This window comes from Portunus trituberculatus, chromosome 5, assembly GCF_017591435.1.
Source record: "Portunus trituberculatus isolate SZX2019 chromosome 5, ASM1759143v1, whole genome shotgun sequence".
In the NCBI taxonomy this organism is placed as follows: Eukaryota; Metazoa; Arthropoda; class Malacostraca; order Decapoda; family Portunidae; genus Portunus; species Portunus trituberculatus.
In genome coordinates, this window is record NC_059259.1 from 2,249,162 (window position 1) to 2,273,743 (window position 24,582).

Consider the following 24,582-nt stretch of genomic DNA (forward strand, 5'->3'; position numbering starts at 1 on the left):
GTCCTGTGCTGGATGGTTGGGTGTCCAGGCTGGGATGCTTTGGGAGGGGGGTCTCAGCTCTGTCGTGGACAAACATTCGTATCATGTGGGGCCTTATTTTAAAACGACTGGTCCGCATGGGGACGAGGTACCCCGTCCACGGCAGCCAGCGCTTCCTCCCATTGTAGTCCCAGTAGGTGGTTTCCTTGCCCTGGAGCCAATTTTTGTGTAGCTGTTTTTATGGGAAAACACAAAAAACATTCAGGTTCTCGTGAGGTGGCTGACCTGGCCCACGAGACGTCATCTTCAGGTCTGAGTAAGGAGGAGGATTCCCCTCCACAAGGGCCTCCCACAGCAGTCTCTTGTTCTGGAAGTTCTTTTGAGGATGCATTTCTGCTGCATATGATTCTCTTGTAATGGTAAATGTTAATCCATCATTTTCCTATCATGCCTTGCACTCACTTCTCAAGGCGTATGGTACGGTTGTTCGCATTCGACTGGTTTATGATAAGGACTTTCCTTCTAACCGATGCTATGTAACGTTTATGTCATGTGATGAAGCTCGTTTAGCTTATGAACATGTAGCATCTCTGCCCTCGCCGGCCATGGCTTTAAAACTGAATTTCTCCAGTCACGTAATATTTCAGACAGTGACATGGATTACATCCCAAATGTTTTTGAAAACTATTTAGAGAATTCAGTTCCAGCAGTCCGCCAGATCCCACCTCCACGTTGGTTTGTGGCGTACTATAGAAATGGGCGTGGAATTTCATCCATGCCTCCCGGTACCTGTCCAAAGAAATCGGCACGATTCCTGAGGGGAATCTGAAAAAGTATGGGAAGGGGGTGCTTGTGCGAGCAAAAGATCTTACGCAAGCTAGGATGTTGCAACATCTCCCATGCCCTTCTGACAGCATGTTTGAGACTGTTAAGGCTCATCCCACCTTTAACTATAGCAAAGGTTGTGTTTATAGCCAAGACCTCTATGAATTCCCAGAAGAGGAAATACTAGCAATGTGCCCTAGCTCAGTACAAAAGGTGACTAAGATGAGGAACTCCTCCAACATGGTCCTTCTCACTTTTTGGGTCCACCCTTCCTGACCGTGTTAATATCGGTCCTATCAACCTTAGGGTGAGGCACTTTGTTTCTCGCCCTCTTCAGTGCTTCTCATGCTATGGGTACGGTCACGGAAAAGCTCGTGTAAGGAAGCTTCGATGTGGTAATTGCTCTGCACTCGACTCGCATTCAGAGGAGCATTGCAATGGTGCAGCTTATTGTTTTCATTGTCGTGATGCTCACCAGGTACGTTCCAGGCAATGCCCCAGGTATCGCCTGGAGCAGGACATTCTACAGCTTGCCAATAGTCAGTTTATCAGCCTCGGTAGCGCCCGCCGTGAACTCCTGTACCGCCAGAAGGATGGTACTGGTGCGACATCCTATGCTTCATTGGCCGCTCGCTCTTCGGCTGAGTCTGCCGGTCCGAAGACAACTCCTCCTGCTACCTCTCGCTCTGTTGGGGCGGGTGGTCCTGTTTATCTGGCTAACAGGTTTGCCATTTTGGCTGATGACTCGGTTGAGTCATCTCTTAGAAGTGACGAGAAAATACGGACTTGAACAAAGTTACCCATGTAGTAGATGTCCATTTGCCACCTGTATCTCCTAAGCCTTTCAAGGGTCTAACTAACAGCACCGCGGCTCTGCGGAGTCGTTAGATTTAGCTCAGCATAAGCAGTCTAAGTTTTCTCCCGGTGCTTATAATCGTGAGTCCTCCAGGGACCGCTCTGCTAGGTAGCTCCAGTAGTTTCTGTCCAGCCTTCTGTGACGCCCTCCGTCTCAGATCGGGCTTCTTATGATGAGGACGGTCTGAGCATGGAGACGTCCGATGATATTGTCATAGCCGTCCCTCGTGGACCAACTGTATCGGAAAGTGCAGTCCTGCCTGATCCTCGTCCTCCGAGGACCAGTAAAAGTGATGATAGTTCGCATCACCCACCGATAAGCCGAAAGGCTGAGGTCCAACGACCCGGCACACCTCAATTCCCGGTGTCTTCTCGTCGTTTGATTATTTCTAGTCAGGTCAGTCACGGGCAGCCTCAAAAGGCTCGCTCGTCCACTGCACCCAAATAGTCGTCTTCAAGCTTCTACAATGGAACTGTAGAGGCCTTCGCGCCTCGTGGGGGGAACTCCGAGCTTTGCTGTCGGAGTTCTCTCCAGCCTGTGTAGCTCTACAAGAGACTATGATAGGTGATAGTACTTATTCTAGTCCTCCTGGCTATCGTGCCTTTTTAACACTCCTTTCCTGACCAGGGCCACCACGGTGGCACAGCTATTCTAGTCCGTCAGGATATACCTGTTATCCCGGTACAACTTAACTCTCCCCTTCAGGTGGTTGCTGTTAAGGTCTTTATGGGACGACTGTACACCATCTGCAGTTTATATCTCCTCCTCGGCTTCCTGTCTCCAGGGGTGAGCTTGACGGCCTGGTGCGTCAGCTGACTCCGCCTTTTCTTTTGTTGGGAGATTTTAACGGCCGTCACCCATTGTGGGATGAAGGTGCTAGTAATCCTCGTGGGGTTTTAATCGGTTCTTTTATTGAGGATGAGGGATTGGAGATTTTAAATTCTGGGATGTTACACATTTCCACAGTCCTACTGGGACTTTTACAGCTATCGATCTTTCTCTTTGTACATCTAATTCTTTCCTTGATTTTAATTGGCGAGTCCTACCGGATTTACACGGTAGTGACCACTTTCCGATTTTATTGCAATCTGTGAAATCTGAGCCACAGTCCCGGCCACCACGCTGGGTTTTAGACAAGGCAGATTGGCGTCGATTCACAGACCTTAGCTCTTTTATTCGTCCGCTGGCTGACTTTTCTACTTGTGCTGAGGCTGTTGATTATTTTACTGATTTTTATTTCTTTAGCCCTTCAGACAATCCCTAGGACGTCAGGTCGCTTTACTAAGCGTCCCGTTCCTTGGTGGAACGCAGCATGCACTGCAGCGGTTAAAGAGAAACGGGCAGCTTTCTCTCGTCTCCGGCGACATCGTGGGGACCCACAGTGCCTGGAAGCTTTTCGGCGATGCCGAGCTCGGGCCCGCCGCATTTTGAAAGAGGCACAAAGAGCCTCGTGGAAAGCCTATATCTCTTCCATAAACGTCCGCACCCTCTTACGGATGTCTTCAACAAAGTCCGCCGAATTGCTGGGAAGTATTCTGCTCCTTCCCCACCAATTTTGTTGTCTGCTGGGCGAACGGTGGCAGACCCTAGGAATGTCGCTGACCTCTTCGCGGAGCACTTTGCCAGTGTTTCCCAGAGGCATCCTGCAGCCCGTGCGCACGTCACCGCCAGAGAATGGAATCTCTCGGCATAAACTTTTCTTCTGCTGGAGGAGAATCCTATAATGTCCCTTTCTCTGCTTCCGAGTTGCAGACTGCTTTGTCCCAGTGTCACGACTCTTCTCCTGGGCCAGATGATATACCTTATGCCTTCTTGCGCCACATGTCTGACACTGCTTTTGACTTTCTTTTAAATCTTTATAATATGATTTGGCATACCGGTGACTTTCCATCTTCTTGGGCTGTGGCAGTGGTTCTCCCATTTCCGAAGCCTGGGAAAGATAATCTCCAGGCTACGAACTACCGTCCTATATCTTTAACGTCCTGTGTTTGCAAAGTGTTAGAAAAGATGGTAAATATAAGACTCATGTGGTATTTGGAGAGGGGGAAGTACTTGTCACCGGTACAGTACGGCTTCCGAAAGATGAGGTCTACTACTGATGCTCTTTTATCCCTAGAGTCTTCCATTTGTGAGGCCTTCGCTAATCACCACCATCAAGTAACAGTCTTTTTTGACCTGGAGAAGGCCTACGACACGGCTTGGTGTCATGGCATTTTACAGTCTTTGTTTAATTTTGGCCTTCGGGGCCACCTTCCTATTTTTATCCAGCAGTTTTTATCCAGACGTTTTTTACGGGTTCGAGTTGGGAGTGTTCTCTCCGATGCTACAGCTTTAAATGACGGTGTCCCACAGGGAAGTATTCTTAGTGTTACGCTATTCGCAGTTGCAATAAATGGTGTTATAGATACTCTACCGGATGGCATTCACAGTTCTTTATATGTGGACGACTTGTGCATCTCTTTTGCTGCTTCTAGGATGTCACTGATTGAGCGCAAGCTCCAACTGGCGATCAATAGGGTGTCCAGTTGGGCCAACATGAACGGTTTTCGATTCTCCACCTCGAAGACCGTAGCCATGCATTTTGTCGCAACCGTGGTGTCCATCCAGACCCGGATTTATACCTCGCCAATGGACGCCTCTCATGCGTGGAGGCGACTCGATATCTTGGCCTTTATTTGACAACCGTCTCACCTGGGTTCCCCATTTTCGCTCTCTTAAGGCGTCTTGTCGGCAGGCACTATCCCTTCTTCGGGTTTTAAGTCATACCTCTTGGGGTGCGGACAGGGACACGTTGCTGTTGCTTCACCGTACACTCATACTTCCGAAGCTGGAATACGGCTGTGAGATCTACTCATCCGCAACAGATGCACGACTACGCTCGCTTGACCCCGTGCATCATGCTGGGGTCCGCTTGGCTACGGGTGCATTTCGGACATCTCCAATACCTAGCCTTCTAGTGGATGCTGGTTTCTGGCCGCTCGACCTCCGGCGCCAGTCTTCGATGCTCCGGTGTTGGTTTCGCACCCACCGTCTGCCTGATTTTGTCCCCTGTGTGTCAATGTTGCGGGACTCGCGCTCGCAGGCGTATGTCACTCGACCGAGTCTCCTAAACCTTTTGGCCTACGTGTTGCAAATCTCATGGCAGAGTTATCTATCGACCCCACTCCTGTGTACTCTTTCCGTCTCCCGCGAGTTGGTTATTGGCAGCTTCCTGTTATCTCATTATGCCCTGCCATGGATGGCAAGAAGGATTTTTGCCAGCTCTGTCCCACACACGGTTTTTAGAACACTTTTTTATGCATTCTGATGATATCCCTGTTTTTACTGATGGCTCCAAATCCGACTCAGGCGTTGGATTTAGTGTGGTTTTCCTCTTTTATCGGTCTGGCAGCCTTCCTTCAGTGGCGTCCGTTTTTACTGCGGAGCTGTCTGCCATAGTCCTAGCTTTACAAATAATTTTACTCTACCGGTTTCGTCTTTTACAATTTTAGTGACTGTCGCAGTGCTCTTACTTCTCTCTTGCACTATATCCTTTAACCCTTTGGTTTTATCAGCCCTGGAGTGGCTATACCTTCTTACACAACGAGGATATCGTGTTGGGTTCTGTTGGGTTCCTGGTCATGTTGGTGTTCCAGGAATGAACATGCAGATCGCCTCGCTAAACAGGCAGCAAGTCGCGCTCCATCTCCTGCGTCTGTTCCGTTTCGAGATGTCTTTCCTCTAATTCGTGAGGCAGTTGCAGCAATCTGGCAGAGGAGATGGCTAACGGGGGTCGCAACCTCGAAAATGGGAGAGATCACTATTTCCTCTATCCCTCACTGGACATACACCCATGTTCGAGATCGACGTTTACAGACTTTATTGGCGCGACTGCGTATAGGTCACACGTACCTTACACAGAGGTACCTGTTGACCAGGAACCCTCAACCTTACTGTGATGACTGTCTGGTGCCGCTTACCGTGCGGCACCTATTGGTAGAGTGCCCTAGTTTGATAGAGTTACGACACCGCTACCTCTACCGCTGTCGTGGTAGAGATAGCGGTGTCTATTATATCTCAAAGGTCCTTGGACCAAAGTGTCGTCTGGCTCAAGGCCATGACGTTTTTAGATTTTTGGGAGAAGCTGGCCTTCTCCCAAAGCTGTGATTTTTATTTGATTTTAATATATGTATTTTAATGTTTTATGTATATTATTGTAGCTTTTTGTTTTTAATTACCATTAATTTTATCGTTTTCACTTTTAGCTATTTTATGCATTTTATTTAAGTTTATTATATGTATTTTTAATGTTTTATTGAATTTTATTGTAGTTTTAGTATTTTTTGTTACCTTTGATTTTATCTTTTTTAATTTCTTTTAGTTTAAAAGTAAAATATCGTAGCGGCGCCATATGACCGTTGATGTTGCGGCGCCTAATATTAAAATCCATCCATCCATAAATGGTGTTATTGATACTCTCCCAGATGGCATTCATAGCTCCTTATATGTTGATGATTTATGTATTTCATTTGCTGCATCTAGGATGTCATTGATTGAGTGCAAGCTCCAACTGGCGATCAATAGGGTGTCCAGTTTTCGATTCTCCACCTCCAAGACCGTAGCCATGCATTTTTGTCGCAACCGTGGTTTCCATCCAGACCCGGATTTATACCTCGCCAATAGACTCGATATCTTGGGCTTTTATTTGACAACCGTCTCACCTGGGTTCCCCATTTCTGTTCTCTTAAGGCGTCTTGTTGGTAGGCATTATCCCTTCTTCGGGTTTTAAGTCACACCTCTTGGGGTGCGGACAGGGACACGTTGCTACTGCTTCACCGCACACTCATACTTCCCAAGCTGGAATACGGCTGTGAGATGTACTCATCCGCAACGGATGCACGACTACGCACGCTTGACTCCGTGAATCATGCTGGGGTCCGCTTTGCTACAGGTGCATTTCGGACATCTCCAATACCTAGCCTTCTAGTGGATGCTGGTTTCTGGCCACTCGACCTCCGGCGCCAGTCTTCGATGCTCCTGTGTTGGTTTCGCACTCACCGTCTTCCCGATTCTGTCCCTTGTCTATCAATGTTGCGGGACTCGCGTTCGCAGGCAAATGTCACTCGACCGAGTCTCCCTAAACCCTTTGGCCTTAGAGTTGCAAATCTCATGGCGGAGTTATCTATCGACCCCACTCCTGTCCTCTCTTTCCGGCTCCCACGTGTTGGTTATTGGCAGCTTCCTGTTGCGTCATTATACCCTCCTGCTATTGATGGTAAGAAGGATTTACTGCCAGCTCTGTGCCACCCACGGTTTTTAGAACACCTTTTTATCCATTCTAATGATATTCCTGTTTTTACCGATGGTTCCAAATCCGACGCAGGCGTCGGGTTTAGTGTAGTTTTCCCTCTTTTTATCGGTGTGGCAGTCTTACTTCAGTGGTGTCCGTTTTTACGGCGGAGCTGTCTGCCATAGTCCTAGCTTTACAGACAATCTTTACTCTCCCTGTTTCGTCTTTTACAATTTTTAGTGACTGTCGCAGTGCTCTTACTGCTCTCTCTTTTAATATCTTCCTTAATCCATTGGTTTTATCAGCCCTTGAGTGGCTATATCTACTTACCAGAGGAGGATATCGTATTAGGTTCTGTTGGGTCCTTGGTCACGTTGGTGTTCCAGGGAATGAACACGCAGACCGTTTCGCTAAAGAGGCAGCAAGTCGCGCTCTATCTCCTGCCCCTGTTCCGTTTCGAGATGTATTTTATGTAATTCGTGTGGCGGTTGCAGCAATTTGGCAGAGGAGATGGCTAACGGGGGTAACAACCTCGAAAATGGGAGAGCTCACTACTTCCTCTATCCCTCAGTGGACATACACCCATGTCCGGGATCGTCGTGCACAGACTTTATTGGCGCGACTGCGTATAGGTCTCTTACTTTACAAATAGGTACCTGCTGACCAGGGACCCTCAGCCTTACTGTGATGACTGCCTGGTGCCGCTCACGGTGAGGCATATACTAGTGGAATGCCCCAGTTTGACTGATTTAAGACACCGTTACCTCTACCGCTGTTGCGGTAGAGATAGCGGTGTCTATTATATTTTAAAGGTCCTTGGACCAGAGTGCCTGGCTCAGGGCCATGAAGTTTTTAGGTTTTTGAGAGAAGCTGGTCTTCTCCAAAAACTATGAATTTTATCTTTTTTCTTTTTATTGTTTTACTTGGTTTTAGTTTTATAGTATTTATAGTTTTCTTTCCTGTTTTACTCAATTTTTTTTATTACTTTTAATTAGTTCTTTGTATATATACACGTTAGTTTCATATTATTCACTGTAGCGGCGCTATATGACCATAGTTGTTGCGGCGCCATCAATTAAAATCCATCCATCCATCCTCTACAGTTCCACTGTAGAAGCTTGAAGATGACTATTTAGGTTCAGTGGACGGGCGAGCCGTTTGAAGGGGCTGCCCGTGACTCACCTGACTAGAAATAATGAACCGACGAGAAGACACCGGGAGTTGAGATGTGCCGCGTCGTTGGACCGCAGGCTTTCGGTCTACCGGTGAGTGATTATAACCATCATCACTCCTACCGCTCATCGGGGGACGAGGGTCAGGCTGGACTGCACTTTTTGACACAGTGGGTTCACAAGGGACGGCAGTGACAATATCATCGGACGTCTCCATACTAAGACCATCCTCATCACAAGAAGCCCGATCTGAGATAGAGGGTGTCACAGGAGGCTGAACAGAAACTACTGGAGCTACCATAGCAGAGCGGTCCCTGGAGGACTCACGATCATGTGGAACGGTAGAAACCTTAGACTGCTTAGGCTGAGCTAAATCTAACGACTCCACAGAGCCGCGATGCCGTTTGGTCAGGCACTTCAAAGGCTTAGGCGATACGAGTACAATGGACATCTACTACATGGGTGACTTTGGTCAAGTCCGTATTATTCTCGTCACTTGTAAAAGATGACTCAACCGAGTCATCGGACAAAAGGGCAAACCTATTGGCCAAATGAACAAGACCACCTGCCCCAAGAGAGCGATCTAAGAGATAACTCAACCGAGTCATCGGACAAAAGGGCAAACCTATTGGCCAAATGAACAAGACCACCCGCCCCAACAGAGCGAGAGGTAGCAGGAGTCGTCGTATTCGGACCGGCAGACTCAGCTGAAGAGGAAGCGGTCAATGAAGCATAGGATGTTGCACCATAACCATTCTTCTGGCAGTACAGGAGTTCGCGTTGGGCGCTACCAAGACTGATGAACTGACTGTTAGCAAACTGTAAAATGTCCTGCTCCAGGCGATACCTAGGGCATTGCCTAGAACGTACCTGGTGAACGTCACGGCAATGGGAACAATAAGCAGCAGCATTGCAATGGTCCTCAGAATGCGAGTCTAGTGCAGAGCAATTACCACATCGGGAAGCCTCCTTGCAGGAGCTTTTACCGTGACCGTACCCATAACATGAGAAACACTGAAGAGGGCGAGAAACAAAACGCCTCACCCTAAGATTGATAGGACCGATATGAACACGGTCTTGGAGGGTGAAACCAAAGAAGGTGAGAAGGACCATGTTGGAGGACTTCCTCATCTTAGTCACCTTTTGGACTAAGCTAGGACACATTGCTAGAATTTTCTCTTCTGGAAATTCATAAAGATCTTCACTATAAACACAACCTTTGCTATAATTAAAGGTGGGATGAGCCTTAACAGTCTCAAACATGCTGTCAGAAGGGCATGGGAAATGTTGCAACATCCTCGCTTGCGTAATATCTATAGCTCGCACTAGCACCCCTTTATCGTATTTCTTGAGGAATCGTGCCGATCTCTTTGACAGGTACCGGGAGGCATGGATGAAATTCCCGCGCCCATTTCTGTAGTACGCCACAAAGCAACGTGGAGGCGGGATCTGGCGGACTTCTGGAACTGAATTCTCTAAATAGTTTTCAAAAACATTTGGAATGTCACTGTCTGAAATATTACATGACTGGAGAAATTAAGTTTTAAAGCCAGAGCTGGCAAGGGGCAGAAATGCTAGATGTTCATAAGCCAAACTGGCTTCATCACATGACATAAACGTCACATAGCAGCGGGTAGATGGAAAGTCCTTATCATAAACCAGTCGAATGCGAACAACCGTACCATACGCCTTGAGAAATGAATGCAAGGCATGATAGGAAAATGATGGATTAACATTTACCATCAAAAGGGAGTCATATGCAGCAGAAATGCATCCCTCAGAAGAACTCCCAGAACAGGAGACTGCTGTGGGAGGCCCTTGTGGAGGGGAATCCTCCTTCCTACTCAGACCTGAAGATAACGTCTCGCGGGCCAGGTCAGCTACCTCACGAGAACCGTTTTTTGTGTTTTCCCATAAAAAAAGAAACAGTAGCACAAAAGATTAGCCCCATGGGCAAGGGAAACCACCTACTGGGACGACAATAGGAGCGAGCGCTGGCTGCCGTGGACGGGGTACCTCGTCCCCATGCGGACCAATCGTTTTAAAAAAAAGGCCCCCACATGATGCAGAATGTTTGTCCACGGGTGTTTAATACGGCTCTTACCTGTTATAATATCAGATATAATAAAGGATGCGGGTGATCCATATTGGCAGTTGTTCCTTTTACTGCATGATATTATGGAATTAGTTTGTGCACCAAAGATTACAGACTCTGACATTGCTTATCTTGCAGTTTTGATTGATGAATATTTGGGAGAAACTGAAGCCCAAACCACTTTTTAAAGCCCTATCCAAAGCTCATTGTAGAGTTTGGTCCGTTAATACGCTTATGGACATTGCGTTTTGAAAGCAAACATTGCTACTATAAATGATGTGTTAAAAGTGCACAAAATTTTAAGAGTGAAAAACATCAGTTATTACAAGCCTATAAGCAGAGCAGCTCTTATTTTCCAAATAGAGTAGAAATAACAAAAAACATTCCTAAAATTCCAGATGCATATAATATAATCCAGGTATTCAAAATGTCATGAAGATGTGCCAGGTAGCAAAATATGCAGAAGTTAGTTTGGAAGTAAATATAAAGGGCACCCATTATAAGAAGGGGCACTATGTTGTATTAGGTGTATGTGAGACTGCCCTACTGTTTGGAGAGATTCAGCTGATAATCTTGAATCCTTGTAGAGAAGTTTACTTTATGGTACAAAATTCAAGTCAGAGCTTTCAAATAGCTTGCATGTTTACACATTATTGCACAATTTAACATCCACTTTTTTCCAATGTTTAGAGTCCTCAAAATTGTTCAGTTATGTACCTCTTAATGGCTACAAGAAAGGAAAATCACTATTGATCCCACTCAAACATGCTATTTCTTTATAGGACACTAAGGTAAGTCAAAAAAGATATACTGTAGTCAAAACAGTTACCTGATTATTGTGGATTATTGTGTTGCTCATACATAGAAAAAAATCCTTAAAGTATCATTGCACAGGGCAAGTTTCACAAATATGCTGCCCCTTTTTGTTGGTGATATGATCCAGTGCAGTTCAGATTAGATTTATTAATCCATCTCCAGTTAATTACCTACTTGCCTCATGAAACCTCCGTAGCTTATCACTTACTTGTTATTAACTTCATTAATGGAAATGTTTTTTCAATCAGTTTAAGGGACCCCACCTGGTATTTTTAGCAAAAAATCATGAAAACCTCGAAAATGAGTTCCCGCTATTTATGAATCAGGAAAATATTGGCAATATTTTCCCAGAGTATTATGGTGATATTGATATCCCAGGCATTTAAATGGATTTAAACCCCAGCGAAACCCACGTGACTGGTTTGTTGACATTTGACGCTCCACGCTGATATCCTTACTTTTGCCATAAACTTCTTGGTTGTTTTTTTACATATTTTTCTTAACTTTCAAATAGTGATCATCATCTGGTAACACGCCTCAATCTGTATCAGGACACAGCTGATTGTACTGTGTTTGCTTTCTTTCTCTACCGTCTGGTAAACTCCAACCTCTTAGATGTTAGTCGCCTCATACAGCCATACCTGGCCTTGATTACGATGCCACTTGCCAAGAAAACTGTGCTCAGACAGAGAGAAAACTTAAGGAAGGCCAGACAAGCACTATTAAAGCAGAAAAGTGGCAAAAATGCCAGTGAAACGGAGGCTAGCTCCACCACATGTTCCTCAACGCCCCCAAGCACACCACTCGCCTCGACCTCCACACCTGCTACCACTGCTCAAAAGCGAAAACGTTACTGAAGGTGAGAAACCAAGAAATATAATGTCTGATGAGTACATACTAGTGAAAAAGAGTGACATAGAGAAAATATGCAAGGGTGCAGTTTGTAGTGAATGTTTTGGTGTGTTGAGTGTTGCGTATGTTCATCACCAGGCAGATGTGTGCGTTACTGTTTGATGTGACAGTTGTAAAACTGCGTTGCTAGATAACAAACCAGACAGTACTGTAAGTGAATGTAAGAATACCTACGTGGTAACCCTAATGCTAGTGTATACAGTGATGTGCTTGGGGTGGGGTTATAGTGGAGCAGAAAAAGTGTGTGGAATGCTGAGTATGAGGCATTTCACGCGCGACACTTACATTCGGTACGCTGACTATGTGATCCGAAAATGTAAAGAAAATTTTAAATATGTGTTGGAACAATGCAAAAACACAGTGTTTAGGTTTTATGCCGAAGAACATGGACGAACACCTGATGAAAATATATACTCGACGTCGACGTCGGTTTTGATGGGACGTGGCACACTCGAGGTCACAGGTCACTTCTAGGGGCAGGTGCTGTCATTGACCAAAACACTGGACTTCTCTTAGACTATGAGACCCTAAGTAAAGCATGTGCTTCTTGTATATCCCAAGAAATTGAGTACAAAAACAAGAAAGTGACAGAAGAGGCTTATGAGAAATGGAAAGTGGACCACGCCCCCTTTTGTGATGTAAATTTTGAAGGTGCATCTGGTGGAATGGAGGCAGCTGAGGCTCTGGCATGTTGGGAAAGGTCCTTACAGCATAACATGAGATATATACATGTTGTAGGGGATGGAGATAGTTCAGCCTACAATGCAGTAAAAGAGTCTGCTGTTTATGGAGAAAAACAAATTGAAAAGTGGGAATGTGTGAAACATGTTGCTAAAAGACTTGGAACAGGCCTTAGAAACTTGTGTAAACAGACAGTTATGAAAGTGGGAGAAGGTAAATCATCAAGGACAAAGACAATCTTAGGTGGAAGGAACTAACAGGAAAGGTAATTGAAAACTTGCAATTCTACTTTGGATTATCCATAAAGAGAAAAGTGAACACAACACCAGAAGACATGAAGAAGGAGGTCATGTCATCATTTTATCATTGCTCTTCAACAGACACTAATCCTAAGCATGATTTGTGCCCTAAATCAAGTGATTCATGGTGCTTTTATCAAAGAGCAATAACATGGAGAAAAGCCCCCAAGCCACAAAACCATGAAAGTACATTTTTCATTGCCAGATGAACAATTGCAACTAGTGAAGGGAGTTTATGAAAGACTAAGCAGTGATGAAATGATGCAGAGATGCTTACGTGGCCTTACCCAGAACCCCAATGACTCTTTCCATAGTCACATATGGAGGTACTGCCCAAAACATGTGAACGCGACAAAGAAAAAGGTAGATTCTTGCTGCTGCCCACGCGACATTGTGATTACATTGTGGGGTATGTGTCCAGCAATCTCAATTGCTAGGTGTTCCCTACACCAATATTCTTGATAAATACTTGCAGAAGAAGGACAAGTTAATGAATCTTCCTGTAAAGAAGAAGATGAGACAGAAACGACCAAAGGTAGACATCATCTACAGTCCAGGAGGCCACTAAGTTCAAGATGCTGTGATGTCTGAACTTTGGAAGCGATTTCTGAAAATGTAAGTTATTCCTCTTGAAACCATCACAACAAAGTTATTTATTGACCGATTTTATCCATTTTGGGCTCATTCTCTTCACTGATAAACGTTCTATAACTGACATTGAATACATTTAATATCACATAGACTGTAATTGATTCATAAATTTTCATTGGGAAAAAATATCAGTATTATCGTTTTTCTTGAAATCGTTTTTTTTTTTTTTTTTAAATGCCTACCATATATCAAATATAGATAATCTTGATAAAGTTTTTCATGCATATGTTTGACATACTTATTAACAGTTCACTGACAAAGCTTTATGGCATTATCATGAATAATGACTTATCAGTGGTAAATCTAATGTGTATACTATAGATGATGCATTTTTTTCTAATAAATTATTTTTTTCTCAATTTCTATTATATGAATAGACCTAACGTTGGGCCATCAAATCTTTAGCAATAAAGGCTATTTATACTGAAAATTTCAATAAAATTGAATGAATGGTACCGATTTTCTCAAAAAAGCCAGGTGGGTTTTTTTTTTAAATCAGTTTAAGAGCAATTGTTTAATTTCATGGAAGCATATATACAGTACTGTCTATTTGTATTTAATTTAGGGAGATAAGTGGCCTAGTGGATAGGGTGGTGAACGTGGGGATCGGACAGTCATTCATAAGTACCATAAGTTTGAATCGCACCAAGTACAGTCTTGAAACTTTGTCATTTTGCGAGTGGTTTAAAGTCACCTTCATGTCATCATGATACCTGGGTCGGTATTTATAAACGCTCAGTCTTAAACTTAAGTTACCGTAATTTGCGGCATATAAGACACACTGGCATATAAGACTCACCGCACCCACCGCCTTTTCAGCAGGTCAGATTCAGAGAAAAAAGTTTTTAGGTAGTGGTTATAAGCTTATATTATTTAAAGAAACCTAGCAGTACTTTACAGAAGCAGAAAACATTGCTGTATATAAATAGGTTTGTAGTACAGACAAGTAAAATTTATCAAAAGTATGCATTGTAATTATAGAAAATAAAGTGCAAATCTAAAATGTTTATAAAGTAAAAGCATTCGTTCATTTTCATTATTTTATTGCTGATACCGGTAAATATCCAGATTAACTGCTCCATGTAAATTCTTATGATTTCCCTGCCCAGTCCTCATAAATTAGGGTATTTGGCGGGAAATTTGAGTTTTTGGGTGGGAGTAACAGAATTGTGTGATACACCTATCCAAAAAGCCTAAGAAAAATACTTTCATACTATACTCTGAAATGTGAAAGTACTTTCTGCAGACTTTTCAAAATACTTTTGCTTATAAGATGCAGTCCATTTTTTTAAGCCTAAATTTTAGGGAAAAGGTGTGTCTTGTATGCTGTAAAATAATGTAAGTACAGGTAACTCGATTTACGCGATAGATGCCTTCCTAGAGGCCTCGCGTTAATCAAAATTCGCGTAAATCAAACTAGTAATAAACAATATATAGTAGGGGGGATGCGGGATGTGGTAAAAAAAAATGTGTACAAAATACTCTTTATTTGGCTAAATTAACATGTTTTTATTATTTACTACCATTCTAAATACTATAAGTGGTTGGGTCAAATCGCGTAGAATCAAACCAATCGCGTATATTTAATTGATTATAATATTTTTTCGATCGCGTAATATAAAAAACGCGTAAATCAAATTTGCATAAATTGAGTTACCTGTATTGGTCAGAAAGTCAATTTCAGCAAAGTATTGGTCCGAAAGTCGATTTTAACAAAGTACTACTGGCTCGAAACGTGTCCGAGCACTGAGTTATGGTCCGAAGAATGGACTTGAACGAATCTTAAGCTAAAACTGGTGGGGAGGTGTTTTAGCAGCTCTGATGAAGACTGAGGCAACATGGCGGCACCGAGGACGAGGGATATCCAGCTCGAATGTTTTCAACTAGGAAAATACTCCTTTACAACCTGTATAAGACTAAATCCATCTTAGCCTCTCTTGAAATAGTAGTAGTGAACTTATGGTGGACCTAGCGACCGGGAGAAGTGTAATTATGTGCCAAAAATGAGTGAATAACTCCATAAAACCCCGAAAGGACCCAAAATGGCTCCCAAATAACTTGCTCGAAATAAATCCGTTAATGGGGTTATTTCGGGCAAGTTAGTCGGGTTAAATGGGTAAAATGATTATGTTATTATTATTCTAAGTATTTAATGCATATTTCAATCCTAAGTATTTAATGCATTTTATGGCAAATAATATTATTTTAACACGATGCACGAGTTGTTCTTGTGAGGTTAGGGCTAGACCCTCTCAGTTTTAGACTTGGCTACCTCTCATCCCAGATTTAATATGAAATTCTTTATAAATACCGGCCCTGGGTTCTAGGTGAAGTTGTATTTACCTCACACCAAAGATGCACTAAGTGTCGGCAACAATGAAAATGAGCAGCATGTTGGGAGGTATTTATCATGTGGTGCTACCTATAGGGATGTTTAGGGAGTATTTTTTTTTTCCCTCCTCTAGGCATTAAAAATGTGTAGAATGATAGAACATTAATGCAATGAGGAAACAAAAGATAAAGTTGAATTGGAGTCTTGTCACTAAAGCTCCATATGAAAACCTACTACGTGGACTTGAATTAGTGGTAACCAAGGACCATGATGAGGCTGATGCTTATGATAGTGATGTAGGTAGCACAAGTAGTCAAGACACATTGATTTTTAGCCCTGATGAGGAAGGTAAATGTTATTTCATCTCTCACACACACACACACACACACACACACACACACACACACACACACACACACACACACACATACAATAATTATCTATGAAGAATGTGGGTGATTATATAAAATATATTTTGCTATCCAGTAAATAAATGAAATTTATAGGGAAGTTGTGGGTCTATTGATTCTTATACTATGTTTTCTTTCATTAGAGGTGTGGAGTAATGGAGAGAATAAAAAAGGAAATTTAGAGTATTCTTCCTAATCTTTTGGAGGAAGCATATGAACGCCTTGTGAGTAAAGGTGATGACACCGAAGATGCTTAAAGAAATTCAAGTGCGAAAGCTTATTTACAACTGGAGGAAAGGTATATAATGCACTTATTTACTTTATCTTATAAAAAAAAAATGTGGTATATGTTTTTGTTATTTTCACTAGCATATTATGAAATTGTTCAAGAAAATAGATATAATGAAATAAACAAATGCTATCAAAATTTTATTATATTCAAAAGCCCCATAACTTAATCATCTTAAAAGTCAATAGTGATAAAAGGTCTTCTGCATACAGTAACACATGAAGTTTGATGTGTTTTTGCCCAGCAAATAATCATTATTATGCTCTTATATAAGTCTACTTTGTTATGTTCCAGAAGCTGCAAAATCTGAAGAATCAATAGAGACTACAGTATCTGAAGCAGTGAAGCCACCTTCAACCTCCAAAGAATATGGAGAAACAGCATTGCGACAGTGTGGTGCCAATAGTGTTTGGGTAGATGAATTTGAAATTACATGGTCAAAATTTCCCAAGAAAAAAATAATGACTTGTCCACAAAATGAGTTGCGCCCTAATTCATCAGCAAGGAGAGAGATGGTGAGAATTCTAGTTGATGAAATATCCAAGATCTCTCAGAAACCAGGCAAAAAAGCACTGGCAACTATTGCACAAAAAATGTGAAGGAATATCCAAAATCTTTTAAAGATGAAATTGAGGGAACTCTTGTTGGTACTGGTTATGATTCTCTTTTGAAACAATTGCAGGCAAGGTTTGACAACATTAATAGAAATTCTAACAGTAACTCATTAAAAAGAAAAAGCTCTCTTGTAACTGAAAATGAGGAGGAGGTGGAAACTGGACCAACTCTTAGAATATCCATTAGAGATAGATATGCCTGCATAAATTATATGCCAAGTGATTACCCAGATGGGGAATCATAATCAACCCAAGAAAATAAGCAAGTTTTACTAAAGCAGAAATACAAGCAAAGACTAAATGATGAAGTGGAGGATTTGATGAGGGAAACCTACTTTTCTCAAAGAAAAGATATTGTGGAAAAAAAAAAGGACATTCTTCACTTAAGAAATGCATGGCCCCATTTATTTGAACCAGTTGGGATCTTCGTTCATTTTAGAGAAGCTAACTGGCATTAAAATCAGAGAAAAGATTGATTCTGCCATCACTCAGAAGGGAGAAAGAATTATGAAATGGATGGAAGAACCAAATAAGCATATACGAAAAATTCATGGGGAACTTTCAAATGCTAGCTGTTCTGTTGATGCAGAAGTAGCAGCCATGATCTATGCTGTTATGTCTTACCTACAGGATAAAGACTTTTTTTTTTTTTTTGCATATATGCGTCAAGGTTAGTTCCTGAAATGTTGTATGCACAACAATGAATGTCAAACTGAACTCATAAGCCACATCCCCCCCAGATGGGACAGTGGAACTGTAGAGGCCTTCGCGCCTCGTGGGGGGAACTCCGAGCTTTGCTGTCGGAGTTCTCTCCAGCCTGTGTAGCTCTACAAGAGACTATGCTAGGTGATAGTACTTATTATAGTCCTCCTAGCTATCGTGCCTTTTTTAGTACTCCTTTCCCTGACCAGGGCCACCACGGGGGCACAGCTAATCTAGTCCGTCAGGATATACCTGTTATCACGTTACAACTTAACTCTCCCCTTCAGGTGGTTGCTGTTAAGGTCTTTATGGGACGACTATACACCATTTCCTGTCTCCAAGGGTGAGCTTGACGGCCTGGGGCGTCAGCTGACTCCGCCTTTTCTTTTGTTGGGAGATTTTAACGGCCGTCACCCACTGTGGGATGAAGGTGCTAGTAATCCCCGCGGTGTTTTAATCGGTTCTTTTATTGAGGATGAGGGATTGGATATTTTAAATTATGGGGATTTTACACATTTCCACAGTCCTATTGGGACTTTTACAGCTATCGATCTTTCTCTTTGTATATCTAATTCTTTCCTCGATTTTAAAATTGGCGAGTCCTACTGAATTTACACGGTAGTGACCACTTTCCGATTTTATTGGAATCTGTGAACTCTGAGCCACAGTCCCGGCCCCCACGTTGGGTTTTAGACAAGGCAGATTGGCGTCGATTCACAGACCTTAGCTCTTTTATCCATCCGCTGGCTGACTTTTCTACTTGTGCTGAGGCTGCTCATTATTTTACCGATTTTTTTTATTTCTTTAGCTTCAGACAATCCCTAGGACGTCAGGTCGCTTTACTAAGAGTCCCGTTCCTTGGTGGAACGCAGCATTCACTGCAGCGGTGAAAGAGAAACGGGCAGCTTTCTCTCGTCTCCGCCGACATCGTGAGGACCCGCAGTGCCTGGAAGCTTTTCGGCGCTGCCGAGCTCGAGCCCGCCGCGTTATGAAAGAGGCACAAAGAGCCTCATGGAAAGCCTATGTCTCATCCATAAACGTCCGCACCCCTCTTACGGATGTCTTCAACAAAGTCCGCCGAATTGCTGGGAAATATTCTGCTCCTTCCCCACCAATTTTGTTGTCTGCTGGGCGAACGGTGGCAGACCCTAGGAATGTCGCTGACCTCTTCGCGGAGCACTTTGCCAGTGTTTCCCAGAGGCATCCTGCAGGTCAGGGCGCACGTCACCGCCAGAGAATGGAATCTCTCGGCATAAACTTTTCTTCCGCTGGAGGGGAGTCTTATAATGTCCCTTTCTCTGCTTCCGAGTTGCGGACCGCTTTGTCCCAGTGTCACGACTCTTCTCCTGGGCCAGATGATATACCTTATGCCTTCTTGCGCCACATGTCTGACACTGCTTTTAACTTTCTTTTAAATCTTTATAATATGATTTGGCATACCGGTGACTTTCCATCTTCTTGGGCTGTTGCAGTGGTTCTCCCATTTCCGAAGCCTGGGAAAGATAATCTCCAGGTTACGACCTACCGTCCTATATCTTTAACGTCCTGTATTTGCAAAGTGTTAGAAAAGATGGTAAATATAAGACTCGTGTGGTATTTGGAGAGGGGGAAGTACTTGTCACCGGTACAGTACGGCTTCCGAAAGATGAGGTCTACTACTGATGCTCTTTTATCCCTAGAGTCTTCCATTTGTGAGGCCTTCGCTAATCACCACCATCAAGTAAGTCTTATTTGACCTGGAGAAGGCCTACGACACGGCTTGGTGTCATGGCATTTTACTGTCTTTGTTTAATTTTGGCTTTCGGGGCCACCTTCCTATTTTTATCCAGACGTTTTTTACGGGTTCGAGTTGGGAGTGTTCTCTCCGATGCTACAGCTTTAAATGACGGTGTCCCACAGGGAAGTATTCTTAGTGTTACGCTATTCGCAGTTGCAATAAATGGTGTTATAGATACTCTACCGGATGGCGTTCACAGTTCTTTATATGTGGACGACTTGTGCATCTCTTTTGCTGCTTCTAGGATGTCATTGATTGAGCGCAAGCTCCAACTGGCGATCAATAGGGTGTCCAGTTGGGCCAACATGAACGGTTTTCGATTCTCCACCTCGAAGACCGTAGCCATGCATTTTTGTCGCAACCGTGGTGTCCATCCAGACCCGGATTTATACCTCGCCAATAGACGCCTCTCATGCGTGGAGGCGACTCGATATCTTGGCCTTTTATTTGACAATCGTCTCACCTGGGTTCCCCATTTTCGCTCTCTTAAAGCCTCTTTCACACGAGACGATTTTAATCGTGACGGGAAAAATCGTCCGTGATATGCTCCTTTCACACGAGACGGTTTGCTCCTTTCACACGAGACGGTTTTAATCGTGCCGTGACACCTTCCCACGGTGCCCAGTGTCAGTTTGCACTTGCACTTGACATGGAGAGGTCACGCGTTATTGCGTTGTGTGTTTTGAATCGCCGGAGACGGCGACGACAAAGGAAGCGTTCCTGTTGGGTACATCCCATTAATCAAAAAAGAGACGAATTAAGTTCCTTTCACACCTTATTTACTGAACTAAGAGAAGACGAATCAAAATTTTTCAATTACTTCAGGATGAGCATTTCATCATTTGATGAGCTGAATCGTTGTTTAAAAGAAGTTCTGCAACGCCAGGATACAAACATGAGAGACTGCATTAAGCCTGAAGAGATGTTAGCTATAACATTGAGGTAATTGAAATAGTTTTAGAGTTATCTACTTTATTGGGTAACATATATGTAGCACATGTTAATGCAACTGATGTGTTCTTAGCTTGTAAAATCTATAGAATCGTTTGAAAACTGTGTTGGAGTTGGTGATACTGCATTGTCGGCGTAGCTTGAAGACATCTGCTGCTCATAGCCCTGGAAGTCGCCTGAAACGTGGCCGGGTTGAGCTGCATTGGGGAACCGGGATGTTTGAGAATGGTGATGCGGGGCAGGAGGCGGCAGACTAGTATGGGGAGGGTAGGATTGATGCTGCCAAAATGTCGGATACGGAGAACCACCGGAAGGAGAAAACATGTGGACGTTATGAGTGGTTGTTTTCCTAAGTTTTCCTTCCTTAATTTTAGATATGCTCTGTAGAACATCCATCTGAAATTTAAGTACTTCGTCATCGTCAAACTTCTCCAGTGATGGCAAAACACTTCTGAAAAATGACATGTGCCTATTTTTCGCATCATCCTCCATAATCTTTAGCATTTGCTCTTCAAATGGATCTAGTTTGCGGCTCCGTTTTCGCCCTACGTCGCTAGCTCCGCTAGACGATTTTTGACTAGGTAATGGATCGGAAGAAGCGCCTCCATCATGTTCTTCCTCACATGTTCCTGGACCATCAAAGCTGTCCTGAGTGTCTCGTTCTTCATATAGTTTTGATAGAAATTGTAGTTCCTTGCTGTAGATATAAGATTTCACCTTGCAAGCACCTGCTCCTGATTTTTTTGCTTCTTTTGTTTTCTTGTTAAATTTGGCGTAGCAGTCTCGAACGTTCGTCCACCTTTTCATGACATCTTTTCCTGTAAATAATAGGGCGTGTATTACTTTTATATCAAGTGTCTCAACAAAAATTATTTTATTATCTAAAATTATTCTCCAACACACACACACACACACACACACACACACACACACACACACACACACACACACACACACACATGTATACATATATGTAAACATGAAAGCTTAAAAGTAAACACATATAGCATATAAGTATACATACAAAACATGTTAAATTGTGACATTTTCTATTGCAGGTACTTGGCAAGTGGGTGTACACTGACTGATCTGCACTACACGTTCAGAATTGGCATTTCCACAGCAAGCCTACTCGTGAGAGCTGTATGTCAAGCTATCTGGGAAGTCATGCTCTCAGAATGCATGCCTGTTCCCACAAAAGAACAGTGGGAAAAGATAGCATTGCATTTTGAAAGTTGCAAATTTTCCTCACTGTATCGGTGCAGTAGACGGAAAACATATTAGAATTATTTGCCCCTATAAAAGTGGCTCCATGTTCTACAATTATAAAGAGTACTATTCTGTAGTTTTGATGGCAATAGCAGATTCTCAATATCGGTTCACATACGTTGATATTGGCAGTTTTGGGAAGGATTGTGATTCATCAATTTTCAAACGAACCAGACTGTGGACGTCAATTGAAACAAACGATCAACTACTGCCTGACGAGAAAGTTCTGCCCGGCACAGGTATGGATAGTGCAAAAGTTCCATATTTTTTCTTGGGCGATGAAGCATTTGCCTTACATAATCATCTGTTGCGCCCTTTTGGGGGGTCGAACCTTACTAAGGAAAAAAGGATATTTAACTACCGTTTGAGCCGAGCTCGTCGGTATGTTGAGTGTTCTTTCGGCATTTTGACCAATAAGTGGCGAATCTTACATCGGCCTCTTAATGTTCAGGTCGATTTCGCTGTTGATATTGTCAAAGCCTGTGTTCTTCTCCATAACTTCGTTCGTGACAGGGATGGATTTTGTCATGAAGATACAACTACAATTATAGGCTTGCAGGATTTACAACAGGGACACAACTTAGAGGGGGCCTATCAGCAAACAATATAAGAAATGTAATGTGCACCTACTTCAATTCTAACGCTGGAGCTGTCCCTTGGCAAATGGCTAAATTCTAAATGATAAAACTAAAATGCATTACATATAGTGAATGTCTATTAGTGCTATTGTAATAAGTAACGCAAGTAAACAAGTAACACAATTGTATCGATACGAATGAAATGCTATGTTATCGAATAAAACTACTTACCAAATGTATTTTTCTCTCTGTCCTCCAATTCTTCAAAGTCAGGTTTCAGTTCCATACAAACTTCTTTCCATGCATTCTTTGTAGCATTCCTGTCTTTGTATATGTCCTCTGTCTTGTCCCACAAAACAGGCCTCTCTTGCACCAAAGAAATTAGCCGTTCAGTGTCAATGTCAATCTCCTCGCCCATCGTTGCGCACACAACCTCACGCCACAGACGCAAGGAGACGACTAAAATCGTCCCATGTGAAAGCTCTATAGGATGCTGTACACCACTGACGCACGGGCACGGGACGACGACCGTGTGTTGTAGTGAGTGCTCACGGGCGCAACACGGCTCCCGTCCCGTGATCGTGTCGTGTGAAAGCTCTCATAGCCTACTGTGTGCCACTGGCAAGACGATTTTTCCCGTCACGATTAAAATCGTCTCGTGTGAAAGAGGCCTAAGGCGTCTTGTCGGCAGGCACTATCCCTTCTTCGGGTTTTAAGTCATACCTCTTGGGGTGCGGACAGGGACACGTTGCTGTCGCTTCACCGTACACTCATACTTCCGAAGCTGGAATACGGCTGTGAGATCTACTCATCCGCAACAGATGCACGACTACGCTCGCTTGACCCCGTGCATCATGCTGGGGTCCGCTTGGCTACGGATGCATTTCGGACATCTCCAATACCTAGCCTTCTAGTGGATGCTGGTTTCTGGCCGCTCGACCTCCGGCGCCAATTTTCGATGCTCCGGTGTTGGTTTCGCACCCACCGTCTGCCTGATTTTGTCCCGTGTGTCAATGTTGCGGGACTCGCGCTCGCAGGCGTATGTCACTCGACCGAGTCTCCCTAAACCTTTTGGCAGAGTTATTTATCGACCCCGCTCCTGTGTACTCTTTCCGTCTCCCGCGAGTTGGTTATTGGCAGCTTCCTGTTATCTCATTATGCCCTGCCATGGATGGCAAGATGGATTTTCTGCCAGCTCTGTCCCACACACGGTTTTTAGAACACTTTTATATGCATTCTGATGATATCCCTGTTTTTACTGATGGCTCCAGATCCGACTCAGGCGTTGGATTTTGTGTGGTTTTCCCCTCTTTTTATCGGTCTGGCAGCCTTCCTTCAGTGGCATCCGTTTTTACTGCGGAGCTGTCTGCCATAGTCTTAGCTTTACAAATAATTTTTACTTTACCGGTTTCGTGTTTTACAATTTTTAGTGACTGTCGCAGTGCTCTTACTTCTCTCTCTTGCACTATATCCTTTAACCCTTTGGTTTTATCAGCCCTGGAGTGGCTATACCTTCTTACACAACGAGGATATCGTGTTGGGTTCTGTTGGGTTCCTGGTCACATTGGTGTTCCAGGGAATAAACACGCAGATCGCCTCGCTAAAGAGGCAGCAAGTCGCGCTCCATCTCCTGCGTCTGTTCCGTTTCGAGATGTCTTTCCTCTAATTCGTGAGGCAGTTGCAGCAATCTGGCAGAGGAGATGGCTAACGGGGGTCGCAACCTCGAAAATGGGAGAGATCACTATTTCCTCTATCCCTCACTGGACATACACCCATGTTCGAGATCGACGTTTACAGACTTTATTGGCGCGACTGCGTATAGGTCACACGTACCTTACACAGAGGTACCTGTTGACCAGGGACCCTCAACCTTACTGTGATGACTGCCTGGTGCCGCTTACCGTGCGGCACCTATTGGTAGAGTGCCCTAGTTTGATAGAGTTAGGACACCGCTACCTCTACCGCTGTCGCGGTAGAGATAGTGGTGTCTATCTCAGAGGTCCTTGGACCAAAGTGTCTGGCCCAAGGCCATGACGTTTTTAGATTTTTGGGAGAAGCTGGCCTTCTCCCAAAGCTGTGAATTTTATTTAATTTTATTATATGTA

At 43.6% G+C, this 24,582-nt stretch overlaps 1 protein-coding gene across 1 annotated transcript; it reads right to left on the bottom strand.

The window, feature by feature from the left end:
• Positions 1-20,634: 20,634 nt before the first annotated feature.
• Positions 20,635-22,895, bottom strand: LOC123514065. Its single transcript, XM_045271665.1, has 2 exons — positions 22,709-22,895; positions 20,635-21,448 (listed from the first exon to the last, which is right to left on the bottom strand). The coding sequence occupies exons 1-2, from the start codon at positions 22,893-22,895 to the stop codon at positions 20,700-20,702; spliced, it is 936 nt and encodes a 311-aa protein (XP_045127600.1). The 3' UTR covers positions 20,635-20,699.
• Positions 22,896-24,582: the final 1,687 nt, after the last annotated feature.

Coding starts and splice junctions, on each gene's coding strand:
- LOC123514065 (XM_045271665.1), bottom strand. CDS start 22,895: ATGGGCGAGGAGATTGACATTGACACTGAACGGCTAATTTCTTTGGTG. Junction 21,449..22,708: donor CAGAGAGAAAAATACATTTG/GTAAGTAGTTTT, acceptor TATTATTTACAG/GAAAAGATGTCATGAAAAGG.